The 19,369-nt window shown below is 48.6% G+C and overlaps 1 protein-coding gene across 1 annotated transcript in view; it reads left to right on the plus strand.

Annotated features, from left to right (window-relative positions):
* Nucleotides 1-19,369, plus strand: part of Sntb1 (syntrophin beta 1) — a 117,902-nt gene that overhangs the window by 26,171 nt on the left and 72,362 nt on the right. Inside the window, exon 4 of the mRNA XM_010619649.2 lies at nucleotides 17,864-18,071. Coding sequence (XP_010617951.1) covers nucleotides 17,864-18,071 — 208 coding nt within the window. The remainder of the gene's footprint in view (nucleotides 1-17,863; nucleotides 18,072-19,369) is intronic.

A 19,369-nucleotide genomic window follows, 5' to 3' on the forward strand; every position in this document is an offset into this window, starting at 1 on the left:
AAGCTAAATCAAACTTCTGTAGATGAAAGCTATAATGTGTGAATGAAAAACAGTGATTGGAATTCACAGCAGATAAGACCCAAGAATAGAAAGTTTTCGTAGCAAAACACCAAACAGGAAACATTATTGCTTAAATCATTGGTGAGCGGTGGTATGCACTGGAGCAGCCCAGAAGTAAGCTGGAGCCCTCAAAGGAACAGAAAGGCACTGGAACAAATAATGGCTGAAGACTATTCAGAACTGATAAACCTGCAAATGCACAGGTCTGCAGAAGTTCAACACATCCTCTGTATAAGGAATATGAACCAAATGAGACCAAGTTACCTGGTAACCACAGTGCTCAACACCAGTTACAGAAAGAAACCCACGCTGGGGTCGGGAAGTAGCTCACGAGTAGAACGCTTTCCTGGCATGCACAAGGCCCTGAGTGTGACCCTCAGCATGGGGATGGGGGACGACTCTGTGGCCGACTTTATCATGAGAAAACGTAATGAGATGATTAGAGCTATGTCATCCAAATATACAAGAAAAAAACTGCTCAATTAGAATTCTGTGCTCCACAAAATTAAGGTGAAATAGACTTAAACACTCAACAGACTTATCTCCAGAACACCTGCACTACAAAAAAATGCCACATATAAAATTTCAAAATTTCATCATCTTAAATGTACAACCTAAAACTCTAGAAGAAAATAGAAACATTTTGTGAATTTGAGTTTGGCAGAAGTTCTAGACAAAGCACAAAAATTACACCTTTTATGAAAAAAATGATATAAAACAAACATTTTTAAAACTTTATTCTTCAGAGAATGAAAACATAGATCAGGGAAAAATACCTGTATGTATTCATTCTATCTGATAAGTTATTTGTGTTTTCTATATACCATGTCAAGTTCCCATCCAATTTTTAGAAAGAATTGCTATGTGTTGTGGCATGCACCTGTAATCCCAGCATTCTGGGAGGTGAGGCAGGAGGATCTCAAGTTCAAGCTCAATGTGGACAATGTAGCAACTTAGTGAGAACTTGTATTATAATTTTAAAATAAAGAGGGGCTGGGATGAGCTCCATGCAAAGGCTCTGGGTTCCATCCCCAAGTACCCCTCACCTAGGTAAGAATTTATGCAAGCACTTCACCATAGAAGATAAGTGCATAGCAAATAGTCATGTGAAAAGATGTTCTACATCCTTAGTCATTGCAGATATGGAAATCAGAACCACAGTGAGATACCAGTATACATGTGCGAATCTAGCTAAAATTAAAGACACTGAGCATACCAAGTGTTGGCAAGAATGTAGAAGAACTTGAACCTTCGATACACTTGAACCGGCAGCCCATGCCTGGGTGTTTACCCAAGGGAAACGAACGTGTGTCCAAACCAAATACTCAGAGCACTACAATTTGTAGTAGCCCAAAGCTAGAAGCAGCCCACATGTCTAGCAAAGGGTGAATAGATAAACAGTGGCAAGTCATGCAACTGAATATTGCTTGGCAATGAAAAAGAGTGAATTATTACGCATACTACCGAACAGGTGAATCTCACAGTGATTGTTCTGTGTGAAGGAAGCTACACAAACAGAATTTATATTGTATGATTCTGTTTATTAAAATTCTAGAAAGCGCCAACTATAGTGAGAGAGATGGTAGAAAGAGTCTATCAGTTATCTTCCAATAAAGCTATTAAAATTAAATGCTGCTATAGAAATAATTTTCCAGATGAACTGGACTGTCTGTTACTTCTGAGCACCCTGCGCTCTCGGGCCTCTGTGTTCCTGGCGGTTGTGCCCCCACAGATCGGAACACCCCCTCTCCACCTGTCAGAGGCTTCTTTCTCCTCAAGTCATCTCAGATGCCTTTATCTTCCTGAAGGATTTCCTGGTGCTTATACTCAGCATGCCTTCCCTTCTTTTAATACACAGCGCTCTTTAACAGGGCACCTGTTCTGCCATGCATTATAATTATTTTGGAAGCACCCGCCGGACAAAGCTATAAAAGGCACGGAGCACATCTGACTTCTCTTTGTATCCCCTGCCTCCATGCATGGGTATTTTTAGGATTTAATATTTGGAGGACACAACTGCCTAGCAAGCCAGCATTAACTGGGCAATCAGAAGGTCATCATAAAATGTTCTCCTGCCACACTCCGCGGTGGCTACGGTCTAACCTTCCCTGCGTGACACGTTCCCTCCTTCGCTTTGCCTGTGCTGCCTGCCTGTCTCCAGAGATGCTCTGTTGGGCTCCCACCTCCAACGTCCTCCCTCCAGCCCACCGTCCCAGGCACGATCACCCACCGTCCGAGCTTGATCGTCACCCGACCTACATAGTCTGTCGCTGGCCCGCCCTGGGCTCTCTGCCTCGGTCGTCCGTGCACCTCCTGTCTGCCTCTCTGCACACTTCCAAGAGCCCCTGACAGGCTCCACCACATGTCGAGGTCACTCGTGTCGCTGGGGCCGCCGCCCTCCTTGGGATGCTCCGCCCTTGCCCTCCATCCGCCTTTCTCACCGAGCCGCCTTCCCCTCTTCCTTGGAGGGCCGCTGTCGGGCTCACCTTTCCGGTCCCCGTCCTTTGTCATCAGCCCGCTTCTGTCCGTAGAAGAGAAACAGACGCGCAGGTTGGATTTTTGCCGGAGGCTGCTTCGCTGTGGCCAGTGCACAGACCAGGCCAGAGCCGCGACCCGTGTGCCGCATGTGCCGCCGGGGCCCTTGCCCACCAGCCCCTCTCCCCTGCCAGACCCTGTGTGCAGCGAGCTCCCTGCCAGCCACGGCGAGCTCGAACTCAGCCTGTGGCAGGCTGCCCAGCAGAGAGCAGGCATTCAGTGAGTTTCTGAATGCGGGTTTCAAATGTGACGTTTATTTGTACTTGCCTTATCCCCAAACCTGGCTCTGTTCAGTTTCTTTTCTTCTTCTTTTCCTTTGGAGCGGGTGTATTTAAGTCTTGGTTACAATCGTATGTGCTAATGGTGGCAGGAGGCTGGATGTGGACTTGAGTCACATAACTCATACATCTGGAGGGAACAAACGTTTGGATGCTGCAGGGCAGAGGCTGGCATCTGACCACGCTGGGAGCTCAGGCCTCGCTGCCAGCATGCACAGAGGTCTCTCCTTGGTCTCCACACCCTTCTCTCCACCCCATGTACCTCCACATTGAGAGTTAGAAAACTTCTAGTTCTTTTCCTCCACTTTACACCGGTTTTCCTGTTCTACTGTTTTCACACACATACTCTTTTTTATTAAAAGTTCCTGAAGTCAAAAACAAAAAACTGAAAAAACTAAACCCACAGCTTTGCTGTTTCACAGGGAGGCTGATTCTGCCCAGTGACGAGTCTGACCCGTTGGCATTTACGGCAGGAATGAGATTGAAATTTGCGTCACGTGACCTCTTAAAATGCAGGATGAGCATTTGCATTATTCCGATTTTCACCCTCTCTCGCAAGCAGCATCGAACGCGTGACAATTTAAAACTTGTCTAGATAGTTCAGATATAGATTTTTTTCAAAAGAGCAATTTTATGGGTAGTTGATTTATTTGTTTGTGCTTGTGTTAAATCCTTCAGGTAATGAAAATGATTATTGCTATCTACGAAAAAAGGTGAAAGTGTCTTTGAGCAAAGACTTCCACAGGGAAAATAATTATGAAGCTGTCATTTCATAAAGACCTTGACAGTGGGATGTCTGCATTGTACACAGTGAGTGTTGCAAGTGCAGAGAGACCTACTGTTCTGAAGGTTAAGTTTGCCTCTAACACATCATGGCTTTTTCATTCTTCCTCCATTATCTAAACTTGGATAAACTTAATGGTTAAGAAATCCAGACCCTGAGCTCCATAATACTGTACGTGTATGTGTGACCCTGGATGTATCACTGGTCTCCAGAGTTTAATTGTTTTGACCTCCGAACTGAGTGGTTGGATTAAATGACATCCAATTCCTTCCACATTGTTAATTCTGACTCTGGTCTTTCATTTGTTTGTGCATGTCACTGGGATCCCTTCAGTGGTGGCTGCTTTTCTGTATTTACTTCTCCCTGCTAATTCACATTGCCTGTGTTCTTTCACACTTCTTAATCCCAGATTCCTTGAGCTCCTCTTTAGGACCTGCCTGGGCCATCCAGTTTATGTCTTCTCTCCAGTGTTCTCTCAGAACCATCTTTTCTGATCCCAGCTGAAGCATTTCTGGATGTTAATGCCTTTATGTGTTGCCTCCTGTAGTTACAGTCAGAGTTCCATTGCTGTGACAAAATACACAAGAGAGTTAACTCCAAAGGAGAAATGATTTGTTTTGGCTCATGGTTTCAAAGGGTTCAGTCCATGGTGAGTTGGCACCACTGGTTTGGGGACTGTACACCACAGCACATTATGGCAAGGAATGCAAGGTAGAACTAATAGCATCACACTTCATGGTAGCAAGGAAGCAAAGAGAAAAAGGAAAGGCCAGGGCACATTCGCATTGACCCAGCTTCCTTCTACTGGGCCTCACCTCCTAAAGGCTCCCCTGCCTCCCAACAGGACCTTGGGGTGGCAGCCAGGTCTCCAGTATGTGGGCCTCTGGGGACATTTAAGGCCCAAACCATCACACACAGGTAGCACATCGTTATGTGTATATGGTTCCTAGAGACAGATACCCTCCCTGCCTTTGCCCTTATCCTCTCCCACTTTTCTGCCCTGCTCTGTCTTCACAAAGAAGGACTCAGTAGGACTTCACATAGCGGATGGATGGTATCTGGGGGATGACAAAGTGCTCTTAGCTGTGTAGCAAGTTGTTGACCCCAACACCACATGGTTGTCTGTGGCTTACATAATTTATTGAGGTTTTAATAAACATCTGTATCCTAAAGCAGACACAAGTTTTCCTCTCATGTTAGGCATTTTTCACATTATTTGAAAACTTACTGCTTATTCTAGATGGATGGATATAATCTCCGTGGCAACAGGGACAGTATTTGTGTGGCATTCTCCTCTCCACGTGCCTGATGCCATGGCTTGTAGATGCGGACGCTCAAAAAATAATTGATGACGGACAAAGAAGCATTTCCTCACAGTGTTGTGAGTGGGACAGACAGGAAGATCTTACCACTGCACACAAGAGCTTTCTGTAAATGACTTAGGTGGTGTCTGCTGATGTTGCCTCTTAGTTGTCAGCCCCTTGGGTTGATAATCTCTGCTTTATTTGTGTCATCTTTTTGTCCTCCTTTGTATACTGCTGCCTGCTTTGGTGTCCAATCTGGGAGAGGCTCATAAAATCACACGCTGGTGGTTTCAGCCCAAGAGCATTTCGTAAATGGTCTGATAAACAAAATAATGCCACAAACCACTTCTGAATTAGCTGCGATTGCACTATCTGTGGAATCCACTTTCTTGTAGGGCATTGAGACACATGTGACTTTGACATACAAGAAAAGTTAGTTTAGAACTGAAAGACTTGGGCAAAGGGTTAAATGCCATTGTTGAAGGCTACAAGGGTTAATGTCTAGTAAGGGAGGAACCAATACATCTATAAAGGGGGCGGTTATAGCACTTGGATAACAGAGGAGGCCACCGTAGAGATGGGATGCAGCCATCGATTCATTTCGCCCAGCAGACACTTGTGTGGAACCTGCCTACATCTGCTGGCAGTGGCGATCTTAAGATGATGTGTGTCCTCAGGAACTTCCCGGGTGAAAGAGACTTTCAGGTCACCAAAAGCCACCTATTCCGGACTGGGCAATAAGGAGAAGTAGACATGGGCTGTTTCTGGAGACTATGCCAGAATACTTTCTGGAGATGTTAAATGGGATCAGAAATGCAGCCGATCCCCACTTCCATGCCCATGGCAAACAATAATAAATATTTACAACACTTTTTCTAGAACAAGGGCTCACCGAGGTGATGATAACCACCGAGACAGCCCTGCTCAAAAGTGGAGACAGGGCACTGGCCAGTGCACCGGCAGAATCAGGGTGTGGGTTCATCTAACCTTGACCATGAGAAGGTATTAATGACCTTAAAATGAAATCATGGTGGATCAGCATGCTCCTGGGGAGCACTGGTATTGGTAAACACTGGAAATTTGAGATCATAACGAAAGATCTTGATGATGGAGATATGTACCCAAATGTATCATGCTTCTTTCCAAGTTTGGGTAATTTTTACTTTTTTGTTTCTCTTTGTTTCTTGAGGCAGGGTCTTGCTATATAGTCCAGGCTGGCCTCGAACTCATTGCGATCCTCCTGCTTCAGCCTCCCACATGTTGGGATCACAGCTGTGCATCACCACGCCTAGCTTCATTTTCAGTTTTTAACAGTGAATCGTGCTGTCATTCTCTCAGCTGCATAACCCAGAAACCTAAGCGACAACCTAACATTTCCCTCTTACCCCTTGTAGTTTATCTATTGTGAAGTCCTGTTGATTTTTTTTTCTGTTGTACATTTTTTATTAACATACTACATACCATTTTTACCAGCAGTTACTACAAAGGACTTGCTTACAGCAAGCAACAATTCCTTCTTTAATCTGAAATTCATATCTAACTGGGCATCCTATATTTTTATTTGTTAAATCTAGCTGCTCTAGTTTAAGAAAATCTAATGCAAAGAAGAAAAAATAGGCCCACAGAATCCAAAACCAGTGCTCCACATTGGGCTGTGGGATTGCTTTCCATGCTCAGATGCTCAGATTCTAGCAACAAATGTACATTTATTTGACTTGCATAGCACCTTGAGCATTTACAAGGCTTTAAAAATAATCAGTGGAACAAGGTCAAATCACAGAGTATTTTGTGAGGTGAAGGCGAAACGTGTAGTGAAAAAACAGTATGTTTTCTCTGGTTTTGACATTCATCGGCTCCTCTCCTAAAACTGGTAAGAATATCATCCCCTCAGAAAGGCCACGGTGCTGACATTTTCCACCTCTTTTGTAAATGTGTGTCGCTGAAAACCTGAAGCCCAGCCAACAGGAGAGGCACCGGCTGGTTCCCTCGGAGCTCAGCAGAGCCGCGCACCATGTTCGACCTGCTCTACAAACAGGATGTTATGAGAAACAGCCCCAGATGTGGCTTCTTTTCCGTTGCGGAATCGCCCTCGGCCCGCTGTTTAGAGGGCCTCATCAGCTTTCATCAGGGCTGCCTGCTTCCTACAGTATCTGCATTCTTAGCTGGGACTGCAGTTTCTGGCAATAGAATCAACCCTAGTTGAAGACATTTGGGTTCTCTTGTATTTCCCAGCGATTGCAGAGAACTGTGCTAAGTTCTACAGCCAGCCACTTGGGGGCTCTGTCCTAGGGACCACACGGTGCTGCCCCCACAGGACGCCGCCTAAGCCCCCCATGAGCTGGCTGCCTCCCCTTACATACGCACCAGGACCCTTGGAAGCGGTCCCACGGGGACAGGGCCTCCCCTTTCCCCCTCGGAACTGCCGTTTTGTGTGAGTGCTCTATTCCCAAGCAGCAAGGGAGGACAGCACCTTGAATTCCGGTTTGTGCCTTGGGAAAGCTGAACTTTTAATTGGGGAAACTTTCCAACTCCAGAGGAAAGGGGCTCCAAAGATATTGAGCGGCAAACAACATGAAAAAATGTTCCCCACTCTTTCAAACAACACGCCGCATTTTCTAAGTCTCCTACTAAATAGAGAATGTGTTCATCAGCTTCGCTGCTACAGTGGGGGCCAGGGGCAATTAATTTGGAAAAAGAAAAGTTTTATTGAGCTCACAATTTGGAAATTCAAATCCAAAATCAGGTGACTTCTGGCGAGGGTTGCACATCTTGATGGGAACTTACATGAGAACAGCTGTTCGCGTCTTGAGCCAGGAAGCAGAGAGCACGAGAGACTAGAACCCCGCAATCCCCTCCCAAGGCTGGGCCCCCTGGCCTAAACACTGCCCGGTGAGGCCGTAGGGCCTAAAGCCCTTCGCTGAAGTCACCCCTCTGGGGTCCAAACCTTGACACACGGACCACAGTCAGCCCTTAGCAGAGCCTAACGATTAAGATGCAGGTTTCGAAGTCAGAAGAACTCGGTTTCCAGCCCCCGCACTTCCCCGTGAAGACCGGAAGAGCCTGGACAGGCCGGGCCCTCGGAAGGACCTCTCATCCTCTGCGCATGTGCACAGTGGGATTAGCGCCCCGCCTCCTTGGATGCCGGTGAAAGTAACGGGTTTTTTGGTGGGAGTTACAATCCCATGGGGCAAGTGCTCATCCTCATTATTAAAGTTGTTACCGGAGGATATTTTATCTTAGTGAATTATTTCACTGCTGATGATATTGCTAAAGGTTTACCTACATTTGTTTTCCTAAAGACATTTTTTATTGGTGTCTTTCTGACTACATTGCAATTGTTTTTTTTTTGTTGTTTTTTTTTTAATGTAGAAATAAAGATACCTCAGAGTCCCACTGACCAGAGATAACCAGTGTTGTTAATACGGTGCCCTGTGTGTGTCTGGAGGAAGGATTTTTATCAGCCATAGGAACTGCAGCTTTGTGGGACGGACGCCATAAAGACCATGTGGCTCGGGCTGCCCTCCATTCCCACGGTCGCCAAAAACACCGGCCCCAGCCTCCTCACCAGCTTTATCTGTGTTTCTCCAGCTCCACATGGGAGGGCAAAGGTCATCGGAAACCTTTGTGGCCAGGGTGCGAGTATTGTTTTCTTTATTAATTCTGTGTTAGGAGGCTTCAAGTCTTATGTGTTACCCTCGTTTCCAAACAAGAGAAGGAGGGCATGCTGGGAAGTATTCCCTGGCTGAGTGGAAGCCTTTGAGAGCGCAAGAGGGGCAAGAAAATTACTCTTTTATGGTGAGGTTCGCCGAGTGATCTCTGAGAAGCTGTGATATCATTCATGTGCCGTGCCAAGCTGGATCGAAACTGCACATCTTGGCACACATCTACAGTGAGTGTATAATTCCTCGGGGTTGGTTCGGGCCTTTATCAGAAATACTTCCATAGGCAGTATTTACATAACTGTGGTGGAGTGTGCGAATAAACACAGCTGTGGCATTGCCCTAAATATTTCTATTCAGCGGGGAATTAAAAGAGAACTTTATCGCTGAACTACAGATAAACACAATTCATCAAGCAGTGGTCAGTTCAACTGGGAAACAAAATAGGAGTTATAAAAGACCGGCCAGCTGAAAATAGCTCCAATCAGCTGCCCTGCGTTATTGCTCTGAAGCTCCCTCCCTCCCTCCTGCCCACTTCCAGAAATGTAGGACTCCTTGCCAGCATGGGGGTGTCTAGATCTGCTTAACCCAGGGAAGAAACTGAGGGCTTACTCACTGGTGAGTGGGGGGCTCCTGGGGCCCGCCTACTTCCAGGGCCCCCTTCTTCTCTTCTCTGGGCTACAGGGTTGCATGTTGGTGGGAGTATGTTTGCTGTGTTTTTTTCCAAGGAGGCTCTTGGAACTTCAAAGTGCTTTGAAATGGACACATGACAGCCCCAGTTGTAGGTGATCGCAGCTTTACGAGTTTCCTTGAGCGTCCATGGACACCTGCACAGGAAGGTGGTCACTGTGAGGGTTCAGTGTCCGCTGTAGCGAAGCCCCGCTCACAAGGCAGCCCAGACAGTAGGCATTTACTCCCCTTCGCTTCTGAGGTGGTGGCTCAGGAGAGTTGGATCTTTGTGGAGGCCTTGAGGGGTTAGCCCAGGGGTCCCAAGGGTTACCTGAAAACTGCAGCCCCTGCCTTGGCTACATCACCAGTCTCTGGCCTCACCTTCACATCGCTCTCCTCTGTGTCTCTCACAGTGTCTCGTCTGTCTCCAGTCTAGTGGTGGATTAGTAGGACAGTGAGAGAGCTCTCAGCCCGGCCCCTACTTTAATTACATCTGCAGGATCCAGTTTCCAAATTAGTCCCATTCTGAGGCTCCACGTGGACCCCAGCTTTGGGGAGAGGCCATTCACTTGCTATGCCAGGTGAGCTTTCTGGAGACAGGGAACGTGTACAGGACTCCAACCATGTGCTGTGTGCACCACACCCAGCACGTCCTAGGCCCTCCGTAAGGGTCCGGGAGTAGCAGGTGTGGGAAGCCAGCCATGGCCCACTGGCTTTTTGAAAGACAACATTTGTTCCTTTTTAAGGACTGCACGTGTTAAACTTGTTTTGACCCTGCACGGGGAGAAACTCGGACAGCCCCGAGGGCCGGGCGAGGGGCGTGGGAGGCGGGCGGGGCGCGCTGGGACCACTGTGCAGAGTGCGAGCTTCCCGGGCCGCGTGGACCAGGTGTTGAGGCCCGTGTGAACCCTCGTTCCCGTGGAGCGGGTGTTGAGGTTACTATGGTGATCCTAGCCCATAATAGTTCGGCCTTTCCCTTTAAAAGGCCGGTGCTTGCCGGCAATAAACGTCGCCTTGATCAGACTCTTGTCTTGGCGTCCTTCCTTTCTCTCTGCCCCATCTCCACCCCGCTGCTCTTTCAGGTTTGAGGCACTGCGGGACAGTGCTCTGCGTCGCCGGTTCGCGACAAGCAGGCTGAGCACACAGACCGAAGCATTAAGTGTCTCTCACTCCTCTGTGTGACCCAAGACATGTAGTGGATTTTCTGCTTTGATATCCACATGTGGTGTCCTTGCTTCATGCGTGGCCAGGAGAGTGGCTTTGTCACGAGTACCCGGCTGTACAGAAACTGTGGAGCAGGAGTCTCGATGATACAGTTCTTGTTCCCGCTCCTAAGAGCCCTAACATGCTAAACGTGCATTAGTTTGTCTACTTGCATGGGGTTTACAGGTCACAGAGCATTTCACAGCTGTAATCTTAAGTTTAAGCATTCAGTGTGTTTTTCAGTCATTTGCTGGGCTTAAATCTCCGTGGTGCTGACTGGTTCACAGCAACAGCCCTTGAGCCCTGGCCACATGATTGCAGCTGTTTCGGGAAGACAGAGATGGAAATGGGGGACAGGATAACAGGCGCCCTGCAGGAGGCAACGTTCTTGCCTAGACTTAGGACAAGGTGTTCAGTCAGTAGGTCGGTCCCGCCACCCTTCCTTCTCCTTTTCTGTTCAAATCCATGGGAACATCCCCTTCTAATGTCTGCCTGTCACTCAGTTTCCATCCTCATTAAACCCACCTCTGTTAATCTCAAGACTCGTCCTGACACCTACAAGCGTCGTTACACTAGTGTGGCACTATTCTCACATCCCTGTTTTGTGCTTCTACACTTCCCTTGTATCAAACTTTTTTTTCCTATAATGGGGATTGAACCCAAGGACTTTGCAGTGAGCTGCATCCCACCTCTTTTTCTGTTTTGTTTTGTTTTGTTTTTTTGGTACTGGGGATTGAACTCAGGACCTTGTGCTTGCAAGGAAGGCTCGGTGTCACTGAGCTAAATCCCCAGCAGCTCTTTTGTATTTTTATTTGTTTGTTTGTTGTTGCTTGTTTGTTTGTTTGTTTCGTTTTGAGGCAGGGTCTTGCTAATTTGCCCCGTCTGGGCTTCCATTTTTGATCCTCCTGCTTTAGACTCCCACAGTGCTGGAATTACAGTCTTGCTCTTGGCTTGTGTCATGCATATGTTTGGGTTTATTTTAATGACAGCAAGCACCACTTACTTGTTTCCCCACACTGCTTAGCTGTTTTTTACCCTTAGTTTTGTTATTTTCCCTTTCTTCCTTATTCTCTTCTTCCCTCCTCCATTCCTAATTCCTTTGCCCATCTTTAGCTCCTCCCACATCTGTAGATTAGCTCAGTGATGGAGTTGAAGCTGTCTTTTCAAAAGCAGGCATGACACTAAATAATCTGACCCGACAAAATAGTTCTTTGGAAATAAATTGTCAGCAAAAAGCTGCAGAGAGCCGGGCGTGGTGGCGCACACCTGTCATCCCAGCACTCGGGAGGCTGAGGCAGGACCTGTGAATTCGAGACCAGCCTGGGCTACATAGTGAGTTCTAAGTCAGTCTCAACCACATAGTGAGACCCTGTCTCGAAAAAAAGAAAAGAAAGAAAAGAAAGAAAAGAAAAGCTGCAGAGATGAAACCACATTCTGCCTCTTCTCGCTGGTTAACTCTGGCTTTGAGAGGTGAAGGGATCACCAGCTGCCTGTGGCTTGGTTCCAGCTCCACCTGGAGCCAACTCGCTCCTCTAAACTGGGCTTCAGATTGCTCTTTCTGGAGAAACGAAAGGCAGCTGGGGCGGGGCGGGGGCGCGTTACCGGCATTGCCCCAAATCTTTCAGAGTCTTGCAGAAGATTCATGCATCTTTCCCCCTCAAAATTTTTTTTTCCATTCCAGGATGTTAAAAATAGTCTTTGGAAAACTTTTGTAGTTTTTGTGGGGCTTGCATTTTCCTCTGAGTGCAAGGATTCTGGAAAGGAGCCTGGCTGGAGGGCCTCCCCCTGCCTCAGCGGGACGGGACCGCTCAGCCTGGGCAGATTTAGGAGGACTGTTCCTTGGAAACTGGAGGTGTTGCTCAGGATGCACTCCCCGGGACCTCTCAGGCGACCGTTACTGCGTGTAATTTTCCTAGTAACCTTCAGGATCCATTCTACAAATGAAGGAAATTGAGGCTCAAGCCTCAAGCCTCACAGCCAGCAGGTCTGGGAGCTGCTTTGAATCCTCCTCTCTCTGGTGAGGAGGACCTGGCTGCTGGGATTTGTCTCTCCGTCTCTTCATACTGCAGCATTTACTGCACTGGCCCCATCCCTGGTAAAATGAGATCAAATAACAGATTTGTGTATCGAATAACAAAAAGCTTGCATCTTGAGTTTGTGTGAGGTGATTGGTTGGATGGATGGCTTTGTTCAGAATCTCAAGTTGTCACTGAAAAGCTTTTTTTTTTTTTTTGGGTACCAGGGATCAAACTCTGGTCCTTGGGCTTGGGAGGCAGGCGCTGAAACCACTGAGCTACATCCCCGGCCCCTGCCTGGTACTTATTTCCATTATTCTCGATGATAGAGCTCATTGGTGTTAGGTGAGGAAGCTGGTGCCCCGCTTTCCTCTTTCTTTGGATTGGTTGTGTGGGTGTCGATCACTTGCACTTATTCATGGCACACAGAATCAACCCTTTTTCTGTGCCAGCAGCCGGCAGCCCCTCACCTGCGTGGTGTTGGTGACTTGTGCCACTCCGTCTCACCCCTTCTGCCGTCTCAGACCGGTGTGCAGGGCCACCCTGTGTCTCACCTTCCAGGCTGGAGCCCCATCTTGGGCAGAGCGGTGCTTTCCACTGTGCCTTGAATCTGCGGGCTCTTTGCAGGCTGCGAGGTCCCAGCCCAAGAGCCCTCCGTCTGTGTTGGGAAGGAGGGTCCTTTCAGAGCCTGGCTCCATCACAGCCTGTCTTATGTAACGTCCCCAGGTTCCCTTCTGTCCGCCCGTGCATCCTGGTGGAACTCAGTTCTCCTCCTTTCTAGTGTGCGTCAGACTTAGTGACTAAGGAGAAGAGCAAGTCAGAAGTCAGGGTCGGAGTTTGACGAGCAGGTCCTAAAAGCACAAGCAGTTCCTTGTTCTCTAGGGGAGCCCCTGCTGGGTCAGGAAGACCCTCAAGCAGCCTCTCACCAGCCCCACAGAGCAAAGAACTGAGGCCTCCTGCACTGGAGAGTGCACTGTCTTAGAAGTGCGTCTTCACCCCAGGTTCAGCCCTCTTGGTCCTTCACTCCCGTGAGCTGCAGGCTCTCTGGGACCCCGAGCCAGGCCCCCTGACTGAGCCTCTCCCCAAATCCTGACACAGAAGTGTGAGACAGCAAATGTCTGGAGTTTTAAGCCACTTAACTCAGAGGATTTGTTACTCGGCAGTAGATAACAGATACCCTCTCCAGGACCCTCTGCTCTGTTGCCTGTTCGCTGACGATCACCAGTGTGCACTGCAGGTCATTAGGGGACAGCAGCCTGGCCGAGAGAGGCTGTCGTGGTCCTTAGTCAGTAAAACTTGTGGAGAATCTGAGGTGTGTACCCCGCTTCAGCCTGCACAGTCTTAGTAGGTCTGGTGTGGGGTTCAGACATCTGTACCCAACTAAATGATTTTGTTATAGGAAGAAAGAAAGCTACTCAAGGATTTCTAATGCTAATTTTGGGTGAGAACTGCTGTACAAAGCCACGGGCTCTCTATTCTGTGTCCTGTCTTTGAGAGCTGTTTGTGGGGAGCTCTGGTCACCGTGCACAGGTCCCACCCATCCCTTGGCACTGCTTTGCCTTGGGGCCAGCAGATTGGCCTTGTCCAGCTGCCTGCGGGGCATCAGGCTCACCTGCAGGGCTATTGCCAGCCGCAGCTCGCTGTTCCCGATGACGTGCGTTCCTACACCGTCCCGTGGTGCTGCCCGGTGCCCACGTGGAAACCACCGGGAAAAAGGACAGAACTCGGCCTCGGAAATCGTCCTGGGTCCTCTTTCTACTCAGACAACTGCAACAGATGAAAAGAAACAAAAACTGAGCTTCCTTGTCGGAGCCAGCAGGGCCCCTATTTTGGAGGACGGTCACCAGAAAGTGGGATGCGCGACTGCTGGCCGGCCTGTGATTTCCTACTCCGTGATCCCAGTGGTGGCAACACAGGTATATTTGTTTTGCAAAAACACATTGAAGCTGCACACCTATGATTTGGGCAGGTTTCTGTTTGCGTGTGTACTTTATAAAGTTCACTTAAAAGTTAATAGTAGTGACAGATGCTATCAAAGTCTGAAGGTAATGGGCATCCCCATTGTCAGACTGCAGCTGTTCGGTTTGTGAATCTGCTTTCTCCTAGAGACGTGCGAGCAACCAGCGGACAAAAGTCTGTCTCCCTTTTTGCTGATGTTAGTGTGTGTTTGTGTGTATGTGTGTGGTGTGTGTGTGTGTGTGTGTGTGTGTGTGAGAGAGAGAGAGAGAGAGGGAGAGACAGAGAGAGACAGAGAGAGACTTGGGGAGAAGCTGCTTCCCCAGCTGTCATTTCCTGAAAAGCAAATCCAGGTCTTCAAAAGCCCATAAGTGAAGTATTTTCATGTTTCTAATTCCTAGAATAACAGATATTGATAGAATAATTTGAAAAGCAAATTGAGCTCTCTTTAATGCTTTTGGGAATCCTAGTCTGTCTTCTGCATGAAACTTTACAGAAGAATAAGAACTTCAGGAGGAACGGAAAAGCCACACTACGTTTGCTGCCCATTTCTTACCTAGAGGCAAGAGATTGTTTTGTCTTCTGGACTAAGACAGACGTAACCTGCGCCCCCTTCTTGCACCACATTAAACCTCCCGAGTTTTGCACATTTCTCTAAGAATGCTAATTACTGCTGAAACTCCTCCGGAGACATCGCACTTTCCCAGCCAGTCCTTCCCTGCAATTTGTTTGTTACTTAGGTTTATTCTCAGAGGCTGGCTTTGGACGTTCATGAGGCCAGGTGTGCAGGAACGTCTAACTTCAGGGGATCTGCACAGTTGCTGTTTTGCAGCTCAGGAGCTAAGGCAGCATGATGACCATGAGGGTTGGTGATGGGTTCCTGGCTTCAGGGGCTGCAGAAGACCATGCGCAGTGGTTGCCCTGCTGCTGAATGTCATCTAATCTAAAGTATAGATATTGAATACATAACCTTTTAAAAAAATTTTTTTGAGACAGGGTCTCTCTGTCTCAAACCTGAACCTGCAGTTCAGGTTGGCCTTGGACTCTCTGTGTAGTCCAGGCAGGTTGGCCTCTGACTTACAGTAATCCTCCTGCCTCAGTCTCTTGGGTGCTGGGATCAGAGGTGTGCACCACCATGCCTGACTGAATCCATAACCTTCTAAGTCTGTTGGATATGGTTGGAATTCCAGCAGCCCTCGCCAGGTGGACTTGGGTAAATAACTTCTTTCTTTCCTTCCAAACTTTAATTTTTTTCTTCTGTCAAATGGGATAAATAATAACAGTCACAGAACTATTAGGAACATTACATGTAAATATAAAAGGATTTAAAACTTCGCCTAGTATGCAATAAATTTTTAGTGGGTGATGGCATAACTGTGAAGGGATGAAAGGCAATTAATAAATGGATAATTTTTATTCAGTTTTGAATTTCCCAATCCTTATATCTTTCTCGAATGAATAAATATACTTTTCTCTATGTACACTTGAATGAGTAAGTAAAATAGTTTCCCTGGAATAAAACATTCTCTCTAAAAGTTCTTTCTGATTACACAGGAAATAGTGCCAAGGATCAACAGATGGGATTATATCAAATTAACACAGCAAAGGAACAACCACCAGCGTGAAAAGAAAACCTACAGAATGGGAAAAACATTTTTGCCAGCTATTTCTCAGAGGATTAATATCTAGATGATACAAAGAACTAAAAACACTGGACTCTGCAAATTTAAAGACCCAATAAAGTGGGCATCTGAAATAGATAGATACTTCTCAAATGAAGAAGTGCGGATCCCTGATATACGCATGAAGAAATGCTCCATGTTGCTGGCCATTAGAGAAATGCAAATTAAACAGCACTGAGATTCCATCTTAACCCAGAAAGAACGGCCATCATCGGGAAGTTAACAACAAATGTGGAGGACGCTGTGGGGGTGGGAGCCCTTGTACATTGTTGGTGGGACTGTAAACTACTACAACTACTATAGAAAGCAATGTGGAGAGTCCTCAAAAAACCAAAACTGGGAATTCCATTCCACCCAGCTAGTCCCTTCTAGACGTCTTTTCACAAGAGCTACAGACATCAGACTCCGGTGATACACGCGTACCTATGTCTGCAGCGGCACACTTCATAACAGTTAAATCTTGAAATTGTCGTATATGTCCATGAGCAAATGAACAGACGAAGGAAATGTGGTATTCACACATAAAGGAGCGCTACTCTGCCACAAAGACGGATACACCTGAATCACCCATAGGAAAATGAATGCACTCGGAGACCATAATGCTAAGTGGTTTCTCTTGAGAAACTCAAAATATAAATAAAGATCCAAAGAAGAGATTGATGATAGATGATAGACCCAAGTAAGGAGCTAGATCTGTCCAAATAAGAAGGGGGTCGAGAGAGGAAGAGAAGGGATCGGGGGAGGAGAGAAAGGAATGAAAAATGCAAAGAAGGAATGAAGATGTGTTATGTACCTGTACCAGCTCCACACAAGGAGCGTGAACATCGGGTACTGCAAATGGATAGATGATTGCCGGACAGTAGGTAGGCAGGTAGGTAGGTAGGTGACAGGAGTAGACAGTGCATAGATAGTAGGCGATGGCAGGCAGATGGATGACCGCGGTGGTAGTCTAGGCATGTGACTGTGAAGCGCGGGCTGTGGCAGATCTTCCTGAGTCTAGGTGGCCCTGCGTCTGGACGGCGCGTGTTTATTCAGGGATGCACGTGCTAACGTGGCAAGAGCTGTGCACTCCCCCGTGCCAGTGCTGGCTTCCTAGTGTGGCGCTGTCCTATAGACCCAAAATGCAGCTGTCCTGGCACAGTGGGAGGAGGGAGCACGGACCTCTCTGGACCAGCGGTGCAACTCCCCGGCCCTCTCGGATTTCTTCTGAGTCTGGAAATGTCTTCCTAGGACTTTCTCCTTTTCCCAGTCTCAGTAAACAGTCTGAGTGCCGTACCGGCGTGGGTGTCTGACTTTTAAATGTGACACTGTGGCACCTCCTTCCCGCTGCGACCCTCCCCAGACCACACACTCGTTCACACAGGGTCACGTGTTCTGCAGACAAGGGTCCCGGAGGACCTGAAATCTGATCTTTGTATTCTAAACTGGGCTGCACAGTCTCGCTCCGTGCACGTCTCCAGGCGTTGCTGCTGCGGGCTGTCCACTCAGTGGCGGAAAAGCAGCTTCGGGACTTGGGTGTGGGGCTACACAGCAAAGCTCCCGGGCCTGAGCAGAGCCACCCCTGAGTGTCTGGGGACCGGGAGCCTCCCAGTGGAGGGCAAGCGGGCACCGCCGTGGTGAAGCCTGAGGAAGTGGCACGGTCTCCGAGGGGCGAGAAGCATTAGGCCAGGCTTGGCTGCACGGCTCGGCCCTGACCTTTCCTCTCCTTGTCCCTCCAGGCAGTTTGAAATCCACTCCCCAGACGCCAAGCATGTGGTGATCCTCAGGAGCAAGGACTCGGCCACCGCCCAGGCCTGGTTCAGCGCCATCCACACCAGCGTGAGCGACCTGCTGCCCCGCGTGCTCAGAGAGGTCAGAGAGCAGCTGGCACAGGTGGGCCTTGCTGGGGGGCACGAGGTCCGGCACCTGGGCTGGCTCGCCCAGAAGGTAAGCACCAGGCCCCTTGCCGTCCTGTACCGGCCTCTGTGGGGAGGGAACCGGCAAAGGCCCTGCCCTGGGCTGCGCTCTGCGCACAGCCGTCGCGCTGGCCGCCCACTGTGTCCTCATCCCACCAACCCCGCCCCCTGACCACTCTGGGTGTGCGGCAGGTTGCAGGTGGCCTCTGCTTGGTGAATGCGAACTGAGGAATGACCTGAGTTTCCAGCCCTGTGCGAAGGCGCTGAAGGGAGGTGTGAGGGTAATAGCAAGGACTTCTCGAGTGGCTCCTCTGGGCTTGTTTCCAGATGTTACCTGCCCGCCTGCTGTCTGCACTGTGAAGCCAGCCTGGTCTGAGGGTTGTCGTTAACCAGCTCTTGCTCTGGGGGAGGCAGGAGCAGGGAGGGCTGTGTTCAGAGAGGATGCAGGCGAAATTTCCGTCTCTGGGAGGACAGCAGAGAGGGCAAAGGATTCATATCGGCATCACCATCCCTGCCACTGACTTTCCCAAGGTCGGGTCTATGTTGGTGACTGCACAACTCTCTGAGGGAGTTACCCTCTTGAGTTACCCTTTCTGCTCTTTAGAGGGCCGAGCTTTTGCCGCTGTGCGTACACCTGAGTGCTGTCCCTTCAAACCGGGCTTAGGGAACAGTCTGACCTCCCCGTGAGCCACACTCTAACAGGCCATAGATGGTGGGAAACACGAACTACGGGCAGCCTTCTGTGGCTTTGTGCATTAGGGTTCTTGATCAGAGCAGCCACACACATCTGGATGGTTGATACGCTTTTTAAAGTCACAGTCGAACACTCTGCTTTTTACTCTTTCCAGGTGCATACTTTATTAGGAGAGGGACTGCTAGTTATGAATCTTTCAGATGCAAGGCAGAAAGCACAAGGCAACTTAGGTGGAGCCAAAAGAGGATGGGCGGCTTCTGATAACCAGAATCCGAGAGCGGCCCGCAGGCGCGGGGGACCCAGCGGTTCCGATAACGATGTTCTGTGCACCTCTCCGTCTTTTGGTTCCCCTGCGCACCGCACTGAGTCTTCCCAAGCAGGTCCTGGAGACTTGGCCTGATGGTTCAAGGTTTGCTTCCCTGACACCTGGCTCTGTCTGCGTGGGGACCTTTGGCCCCAGTCATTCCAGTGCAAATGCTGAGACAATGTCTAAGAAAGCTCACCTGGCTGCGTCGGCCAATGGCCCTGATTGGCGCTAAGGTCAGCCCCACCTAATCTTGCACAGGGAGAGATAAAAAGGAGCGGTTCTTGGTAGCAGCCATTCTTTGTGGGGTGAGGTGGAATCTCAGTGTCGT

This window comes from Fukomys damarensis, unplaced genomic scaffold (assembly GCF_012274545.1).
Source record: "Fukomys damarensis isolate Sample0158 unplaced genomic scaffold, DMR_v1.0_HiC HiC_scaffold_5, whole genome shotgun sequence".
Classification (NCBI taxonomy): Eukaryota; Metazoa; Chordata; class Mammalia; order Rodentia; family Bathyergidae; genus Fukomys; species Fukomys damarensis.